The sequence below is a fragment of the Psammomys obesus genome, unplaced genomic scaffold (genome assembly GCF_907164565.1).
Source record: "Psammomys obesus unplaced genomic scaffold, mPsaObe1.curated_primary_1811, whole genome shotgun sequence".
Lineage (NCBI taxonomy): Eukaryota > Metazoa > Chordata > Mammalia > Rodentia > Muridae > Psammomys > Psammomys obesus.
In genome coordinates this window covers 6,049,255-6,059,254 of record NW_026585686.1, presented here as the reverse complement: position 1 = coordinate 6,059,254, position 10,000 = coordinate 6,049,255, and the positions used below count along the sequence as shown (strand labels likewise).

The 10,000-nt window shown below is 38.2% G+C and overlaps 1 protein-coding gene across 5 annotated transcripts in view; it reads right to left on the bottom strand.

The window, feature by feature from the left end:
* Nucleotides 1-10,000, bottom strand: part of Nfib (nuclear factor I B) — a 217,795-nt gene that overhangs the window by 50,747 nt on the left and 157,048 nt on the right. For all 5 annotated transcript variants that reach the window (XM_055629813.1, XM_055629796.1, XM_055629806.1 and 2 more), the window contains one exon: nucleotides 9,808-9,926. In XM_055629813.1, coding sequence (XP_055485788.1) covers nucleotides 9,808-9,926 — 119 coding nt within the window. The remainder of the gene's footprint in view (nucleotides 1-9,807; nucleotides 9,927-10,000) is intronic.

The window sequence follows — 10,000 nt, the reverse complement described above, 5'->3', positions numbered from 1 at the left end:
AAGGTATTTAGGCTACACCTCTATCCAATGCAAAGCTGAAGCTGAATTTGCTTTGAAACTCAAAAATACCTTCCTGAAACAGCTTTTTAAAAAAGTTTTTGAATAATAAAGAACAGTGCTACAGGAATGAATACCAGATAAATGAAATTGCTTTTTAAAAACACTTCAAACTGCTTTTGTCTATTGCCAATTTAACAGACAATTATAAAGGATCTCAAGTAATATCCATAAACATAATTTGAAAGGGGAAAAAACCCACCAAAACAAATATGCAGGACGTGGAGCACATTCTCTTCCCTTGTTGAGCATCAGCAGAGATAAATAAGTGGCTAGATTCAGCTGTCTCTGGGGGAAGTTCTAGCCTTGGGGTCTTGTTAGTGTTGAACATTTGAGAGCCATGGATATAAAATAAAATCAATACTGTAACCTTAACTGTAAAAGTCAGGAAGATACTGGAAGTGTTCTAATTTAACAAGATTACAGATGACTTTTTGGAGGTGGACATTTGGGAAACAGCCACGCATTTAGAAACACTTATATTGCAAGACCCTAGTGATCCTACAGCTGTGGATCCTGCTGTCTTCCACAATGGTAAGTTAGGGCAGTTTAACGGATGTGCTACATTAGTTACAAAAAAGCCTCCAAGTCCTAGAAATGACCCGGACCAGACTTCAAATAAAACCTGAGAGAGCGAACCAATTGTTTGGGAACAATTATGATTTGATATAGTTTAGCAAGTGGAAAAGAAAATCGTGAAAATCCGTTTGGTGCTCAACGCAAACATGATTGCTGTGCATAAATCCTGTCTCTTACAGTGGAAAAGTAGTCACAGCTAGTGTAAGTTGTAGTGTTTAAATCTATATTTTTCATCCAACAAATGTAAATGAAGGAAAAAACATTCTGTCAACAAAATTACTGGGATGGCATATTTATTATCCTAATGGTTTTAGAAATCACGTGAAATTGATCAGTAACAAAACCTCTATTTAGTAATGGACCAATTACATTTTCGAGATAATGTCAGTGAAACAGAATATTGTCACAGGATAATGGTCTCCTATTGGTAGGCCCCCAGTCACTTAGAGAAAATAAATGTTGCTGTCTGGCTGAGTCATTTGTTTTCAAAGTAGAAGACACTGATCCCATAACAAGGTTCTGTATAATAACTCAATCTCTATCAATCATTGGTTGTAGCAGAATGGAACAGGATGGGACACGTATTTGTGAGATTTGGGCATTCCTGAAGTATAAGGCAAAACATTCAGTGCCTCCAAGCACATAAACAATCCAATTATTATGCTATTCAGTGAGAACATTCAAAGTAAACAGTTAAAAGCTAACTTAAGAAATGAAAGACTTTTGAATTTTTCAAACTATCTACATTAATGAAAGCTTAAAAATTCAAACACAGTAACCCAAAGCTTAAAACTAAAACTTTTAGTCAAGTGTCCTTTCTGTGAGATGCTTGGGGCCAGAGGTTTGGAATTTCAGAGTTTGGGATATTGGCACACATATAATGGTATATCTTCGAATGCAATTCTAGTCTAAACATGAATTCATTTATGCATATACACTTTATACACTTACCCTCAAGGCAGCTTTCTACAATATTTTTAGTGTGTGTGTATGTTTAGACTGCAACCCAAAACATGAAGTCAGGTGTGGAATTTTCCGCTATGACATCATGAAGTATTTCTAGAAGCGATTCAGATTTTCAAAGGCCATGAATACTGACCCTGCCAAACTCTCCGACTACAACTGAATTAAAATTTGAAACACTGGACACACAGAAACCTTCGTACCTAAGTTTGTTTTTCTACAGATGGGAAAAACTCCAACCACTGACACAATGGTTAATATTCAATGTTTAAGCCTTAGGGTGGGCCTTTTAATAAGATTTTTTTGTACTATTTATTTGGAGAGTGTATGCAAGCCTACAGAAGCAGAGGACAATGTGCAGGAGGCAGTTCCCTCTTTCTTCTCTGTGGGGCTTGGGGATTAAAATCAGGCCTTCCAATCTGGTGCCTTTTCTGGAACCAGAGGCGAGATTTTCAAGAGATTTAAAGCTATTGGAAACTCAGCATCTGACAGTTATTAAGTACTCAATAAGTGATAGGTTCGAATAAAGACAGAACCTTGACTTTCTCATATATATATATATATATATATATATATATATATATATATATATATAATTTACATATATATACATATTTAAAGTATATATATACTTTAAGTTTTTATGGTTTCTTTAATTAATGATAAAAGGAAGGGGGAGGGTATCTGGTAAAGGATAAATACAGATTTGAAAGTATAAATAAAACATGGCTAGCGGCAATGTTAGAATTTTTACTCAAAAAGAATCTTCAAGATAGGATGAGGTCTATACCTGGAGTGTATATTGGGTTATTATTAAGGGGCTGTATTTGTTAAATTAATAATGGCAAATGTGTTTTTAAACCTGTAAGAAACTCTTAGAAGTCTATATATAAGTAAATGGTATGAATTACTTAAGATATTTTTTAACTGCTGGAAAATAGAAAACACAAAACTAGAGTATTAACAGTTTACAAGGATAATGGATTATGTAGATGAGCTTCAGATTTCTCTTTATATATTTTTCATAGCAGAAAATCTCTTTAAAAATTGTACCCAGTCACCTGCTTCACACCAGCTTCCTCATTTATTCATTCAAACTCCTCATACTTGTAACATTTTCAGTCAAAAATATCTAATCCTATCATTAATAACTGGGGTTTATGTACACATATTTACATATTTTACATAAAATTGTGTTTTGGGAATTCTTTCAGAACCCTGAAAATTCATGTTTATTTCCATTCTCTCTTTTCTGTTCTACAGTGCCTAACAGGATCAATGGGGAAGCTCTCCAGGAAAACCATTTGCCTGGAGAGACTTGTGAGCGAACCTGGCTGGGTCCCCTTCTCCCTGAAGAGGGCCTGCAAGCTGGAGGCAAGACGCCCACTCCACTTCTCTTGAATGATGTATGAGGAGGGTTCCAGTGCTTTGTCATCTGTCTAGAAAATCAGGCTCTCACTGTGTGGGCTATCACTAGTCTAGTAACTCTGACTTTCCAAACATCTCCAAAACACTCTTGAACAGTAAATCAACACGTAAAAGGATTTAAAGCAAAAAGTTTGATTATGCCACGGAACGCTGTGAAGCATTCCAGGGCTCGGGGGCTTTGGGGGTTCCTATGTGCCAATTTTAATCTGCTTCATCAGGTTATCAAACAGAAAGCTGTTATTATTTGGAACTAATTATGTATTAGGTTTTTCTGCAAAATTGGTGCTTTTAAATCATTAAGTTTCCAGAGCACGAAACTGGGAGCTTAACTTTTCCATATTAACCAGTACAGCCCCTTGGGACATGCACACAGCCTGCCCCACCCAACATGCCTGTCTCCATTCAAGCACATGAAAGGCAGACAGATATCTGTTAATTAGCAGGCAACAAGAGGAACTCTTAACAAGAGCTTTCAGGAACAATTTACTGTTCTCCTTTCTGTTTTTGAAGATGGTCATGTGATTTTTTTCTTTTCTTTTTTCTTTTTAACCCCCCAAGCTCAGCAGTGTGGCTGAAAGGAATAATCCACACTTGGTGGGGGTCTCTGAGACTGGCTTTCTGATACCACAGTGGCACAGGGTGAGGTGGGGAAGAGCTCAGCTACAAACCAAGACTTCTAGGAAGCTGAAGAAGTTAGATTTAAAACAGGGCCTTAAACATTAAATTCAAACCTGCTTCTACACATACTCATCCTGCCAAAGGATTATTACCTCTGTTTTTATTTTTCACGTTAAACGAAACTGATATTTAAAGATTTGCTATTTGATTCTTGTGATGCCAACTCTAAGAAGGTGGTCAATGGGTCCCCAAAGGCGGCTGGAAAGTTTCGCCTGCCAGGTCACTCCCTGCCCTCTCCAGGACCGCCCTTAACGTTAATGACTCCCTGAGAACAGCCACCCAGCCAAGCGTGAAAGCTGTGGCTTCACTTAGCTCCCAAGCTCACAGAAACCCTGAGATTCCAGCCTTCATCAAACAGAAGTTTGGGCTCTGGCACTTTCCCAAAGTTTGGACTTAATGCTCCCCCTAGCTCCTCCCACTGTGGGGGAGCGAGGCCTCTGAATTCACACACATAATAAGCATGCTAATCGAGTCAGCAGCCTCTCCTGGAAAGTAACAGCACACAACAGTATATTAAATATTCCACATATGCACTCAGCAAAGAAAAAAACAGTTTAAATTGAGTTAGGCTATTACTTTCCAAACTTAGTTGACTACTGATACTAGCACACCTGTGAACAATCCTTGAACTCACATTAAGCAGGGCTGGTCTTGAATCTGGTTCTCTCCCGTGCTACCTGACTCCATGTTCTCACACTGATTTCCTGATTTAGCTCGAGAGAGAACGAGAACATTTATCTCCCATTCCCACTCTTCCTGCAGGCCCTCTGCTTGAATTCATTTGTTGAAATCTAACACTGTTTCCTCAGAGAGCTCTAGAAAGTGCAAACTGAAGGCTAGCACACTGGAGACTATTTCACTGAGGGAAGTATTTGCGAAGTTAATGGCAGGAACTTAGAGACAGAGCAAAGGAAGGACTTGCTGGAGGGGCTTTTTTATATGACACGACTTACTTGCATGTGTTGTATGCGTGAATGTGTGTGTGCTCAGCCAGCATTCTACCTACGACTGAGCTGCATCCTCTGCTGGTGAATATTTTTAAAAAATTAATAATTGCATTTCCTAGAACTTTGCTGTAATCGGAACATGACCTCTATGTAGTCTTACGAGTTCAGTTTAAATTTTTAACTAATTCTAATTACATATAAGTATGTAAGTGGTGCCAACTTTTCTAAGATGCTACCTTATTGATTTTGTGTGAAAGCTTATAGCTCATGGTGCTTCAAAAGTAAGTTAGCTCCACAACATAAAGGTAATCTCTTGTAACCTGCTTTACTTATTTATCTTTGGTTAAGCCCTTTTTCATAAATAAGAAATATTATTCTGTTCAGCAGATCCAGAGCTAGCAACTTAATCAATCATATTTGTGTGCCTACTATAAAAATTCTCATCATATGATAGGAATTTGCTAAATGTTAATGAGTCATATTATCTCAGTCCTAAACACATAAAAATTAATAAAAATTTACCGTATAATAAGTCCTTTTAAGTTTATATTTTATCTAAAATTATAAGTGACCGTATTATTAATCAGATTGAGAAGCCAGTAAGTTTTCCATTCAGAAGTTTTCAACTTTGTATCACAAATGTACGATGGATCACACTCTCCTGATTTTTACATTTAGAATTAGACAACTCCATGGGTATTCAAAAAGCAAGGGCAAGGTGACCTTGATGGTTATTATTGAAGGTTACAGCAGCCTGACATTGTGGCACATACCTTGAATCCTGACACTTGGGAGCCAGAGATAGCCTCTCAAGAACACACACTAACATACAAGCACACACACAAATGTCCAAGTAAATAACCAGTCAGTCTGTGACATTATTGGACATCAGAATACAACCAAATTTAGTTTCATGAAAGTGACCTGAAGTAGAGGAAAACCATGATGTGCATCAATTTTCATCTTGTGTTAGAGGGGTCATTTAGTCCTTTTTAGAGAAGTTACTAGGAATCAAGTGTCTCAGTAGACTCAGGGAAATGTAATTAAACGTAGACAAGTTATCAGGAGATGTTTTCATGGGTAAAATGTTGGAATCAAAGACATGTCCAGCCTGCATGTTTTACGAACTTAATTATTAAAATCTTAATGATTAAAAAATAAAAAGCATCCAAAAGAAAGACAGAGTGTAGGACCGGGAGGAGATGAGGGAGGGGGCTACCCCTGGGATACAAAGTGAATAAATTGTAATAAATAACAATAATAATAATGAAAAAAATAAAACAATAACAAAAAGAAATACTTAAGTCTGAGGCTGTAGCTCAGCGGTACACTGCTTGTACTTACTGTAGGTACTAGGCCTTGGACTGTATCTTCGGCATGGCCCCCACCCCCAGAAAAAAGGAAAACGAGGTAGTCAGAAGTTTCAGGCCTAAAAGAGACTAAGAAAAGGAAATGCTCCAGCCCTTAGGAAAGGAATACAGTGGTTACTCCAGATTCCTCATGTCCCCTATTACTTTCTTCTTCGATACTGACAATTTCTTTTTTGTGGGAGAGGAGGGTTCAAGACAGGGTTTCTCTGTGTAGCCATTGGCTTTCCTGAAATGTGCTCTGTAGACCAGGCTGGCCTTGAACTCAGAGAGCTCTGCCTGTCTTTGCCTCCAGAGTGCTAGGATTAAAGGTGCATGCCACCATTGCCTGACATTGATACTGACAAATTTAATTTCTATCACTATCCATGAGAAGAAACTTTAAGCAAATCATATAGTCCTCTATCAAATATTTAATACTACTAAATACTACCTACTTTAAAAAGTCTTGTCTACCTTTGCAAAGCTATGAACTATAATTTTTATAACTGGAAAAAGTAACTTTGTGCTGGAAAGAACACAAAATTAAAATGTTTTGCAATAAATTATTAAAAAGTATACAGGTATATGTCATCACATGAAAACTAGATTTGGTACGAATGTTTTATATAAATTCTTTTTAAAATAAAACAGGAATAATAACTTGGTAACATTATGTCATTTATTTTAACTTTGGAATAAAAAACATTATGAGCATACTGTCCATAATTTCATACCTTTTAATCTTATATTTCAAAATTCAGCTTTGATAGAGTTATCCAGAAGAGATTTTAATAGACAGCTAATAATCACTGATTAAGGCAGATATCCAGGGAATAATAATGAATTTTTAGCATTTCTGCCAATGAAAAACAGAGGCCTTTGATGATCAACCAGCGAGGGTCACTGAGTACTACACAGGGCTTTGTGTGAGAAAGGAATGGAAGGCGCTAGCACTAGACAGCATTGCTGCCATTGACCAGTGCCTTAGAACTCACCTTCACAACAAATCAAGGTGCCTAAAGAATGGAGTGAAGATGGACAAAAACAGCAGCAAGGCATTTCATTTTGCAAATTTAATTTTTTTTTTTTATAAGAAGAAAAATCCTCATGTTGGGCTTAGCAAGCATGTGAAGACAGTGCTGTCCTGGCCTCAGTTTTTTCACTGTGGTTTGAGTCTTCTTCCCTCAACGGCTTATTGTGCACATTTACAAAGTCCTCAGGGTCTTCACGTTTCAAGTGACAGGTGTTTTTAGGCAATGTAAAGAGAACGGAACATTCCTCCTTACTCTTGCTATAATTTGCTTTTACAGCCTTCTCCGATAGTTTTAGTCATCTTGACAATAGAAAATCATCAAGACAATGCAATGATTTTACAAAGGGAGAGAGTGACAGTTTCCCTTCTACTTTTCAAAAATGTTTTATAATACGATGTGAGATTGGCTTTCCTGAATAGCTGGAAGGAAAACGATCAGTTCTTACAAAGTGACACACTCTATAATAAAGAACACCTACACTTAATCAACACAGTCATCCTTAAGTATTGAATGTTGTTATTACTACCAATAGGATCTGTCCCAGAAAAAATTTTTTGACAGAGAAAATAGAGCTTTGTTTAGAATAAAGTGACAATGTCAGTAAAACAAGGAATAATGCATGAAGATCTGTAGATTTTATTTTTATTCTTACTTCTATAGCTCTGGTATTTCCTGCCTTCATGCCTGAAGCTGGATGCCTATCAGTGACTCACTTATCTGACCAATATTAACTGTGGCCTTGTGGCATCACTGTTACCTTTGGTGCTAATGACAGCCACGATCAAAACAGTTGCCTTCCAAGTATAGATATATCTAAATAACTCCTCCAACAAATAAATACAGAATCACGTATTATGAATACAATGAAGGAGCAATACTGGCTGCCAAGGCACAAAAGCAGGAAGGACTAATTTAGACTGAAATTCGTCAGTGGATCACGGACCATTAAAGTTATAAACAAACTTGCCAGATGAAGAGGTAGGAAAGAACCCTTCAAAGGTATGGCTTCTAAGAAGTTCTTGGGCATGGCACTCCCAAACCCAAGCAAAGCAGTAGGTCCAGATGCCAGCAGGAGTGAAAAGCACACTGTGTGCCTGTGGTCAAATGAGGGACAGGTGGTTTTTGCCTGAGAACACTGGGGGGTTACTGATGGAGATGAAGCAGAAGGATGAAACAATGCATCATGATTACATGTTCCTACCGCCTGAAGAACAGATTGAGAGGGGGTTGCAAAGCCCAAAGTCTCCAACTGATTTTCCAATCCTTCTGTAAAAGGAACCTGTCACACCCTCACTTTCCTTCCCATCAGTAGAATGAATCTCAAAGCCCAAATGGCCATTCTGGCATTGCCTCCCCACCTCAGTGCCTCCCATGCCTTGGTATGCTCCAAACTGTCCCCTGTCCCTCGTATCTTTACTAGTTAAATTATTTAAATGAGGGGCTAGAGAGATGGATCCACAGTTTAGGGCACTTGTACCCACAAAGCAGATCACACTATGTGTAACTCCGGTTCCAGAGGATCTGATGGCCTCTTTAGTCTCCACAGGCACCTGGTACCCAGATGCCGCGCGCACGCGCGCACACACACACACACACACACACACACACACACACACACACACATACAGGCTAGGTGCTCATACACATAACATAAAGATAAATAAATCTCTTAAAAAGAAGTCTTTTAAAAATATCAACATGTGAAGGGTAACCCAACAGCCAGTCCAGTTCCTCCACGAAGGAAACCCTGTGTCACTCAATATAAATTTCTGAGTAGAAAGAATGAAATCCTGGTAAGAAAGTGGCATTGGTTAGGGTTAGGGTTAGGGTCAGCTGTCTGCTAACAATTCTCTGCATACAGCTTCCCAAGCTCACAGACAAAAAAAAAAAAAAGAAAAGAAAAAAACCCTACACCCTGGGCTGAAAACCAGTAGGCTGAAAACCCTTTTTCATTTTTAAACATACACACCCGATTTAAAAGAAATTTACAAATATCTTTTATGGTGCCACTATAAAAACGTATTTGCACACATGTACAGACAAACCAACAAAAGTTGTAACTAGTTGATTTGTCTTTCCCATGCTTTTAGTATCTCCTTATTGTGCAGAAAGACATGAATATGTGATATTGAAGAAAAACACACAGAAGATCCGATGCATTTCCTGAATAAAGACCACGTGAGAACTCAGAAAGCTAAATCGTACTTATGTAAAGTTATTCTTCTTCTCCTCAACTATCCTAGAACTGAGTCATAGCTCTACCTAGGAAGCAACTAGATTAACTGAGACAGGATCTCTTCCATGACACTTTCAACTATTATCTGTGCTCCACCCACTTCCAGGAGGAACCACTGCTTCCTTTAAGTGAGAATTCTCCCACCTGCCAGCTGTCCTTTAAATGAGATTTCTCATACCTGCCAACTGCCTAAAGTTTGTTCTTCCCGGTGGAGAGAACAATGGGAGCTCACTGAGTCTGAACCTGCCACTCTGTCGAGACTCTTGGCCCAGTGTTGACAGGCCCAAGTCGTTTGCATACATGATTGCGGGCCCTGAAAGACCATTTTGTATGAAAACTAAGGTATAATAAACCAGGATCTCTGTAACTTTGATAACATTTGACTACTTCTGTTGTGAAATTATCTTAGTAAGAATCTTAGTGAAATTATTTCAGTATAATAGTCCATATTAGCACCCCAGGAAGGGTGATGAAGAGCACGGGAACTAAGCAATGCTCGACACCCTGGTGCCCCTTGGAGGTGTCTTCTCACCCACCTTGATCTCTTTCGTGCCATGTTCGGCTTCCAGCAGCTGGTGAATTTGGAGAGGGGTAAAAGTCTCCTGTAGGACTTGGCTCCATATTTTCATCTATGGATATAGTTTTGGGTCTTTTGCTGTTAAAACATAATAATAATGACATTAATGGCGTTTCTGGGAAGATGTGTAGCATTTACAAAAAAAATGACTT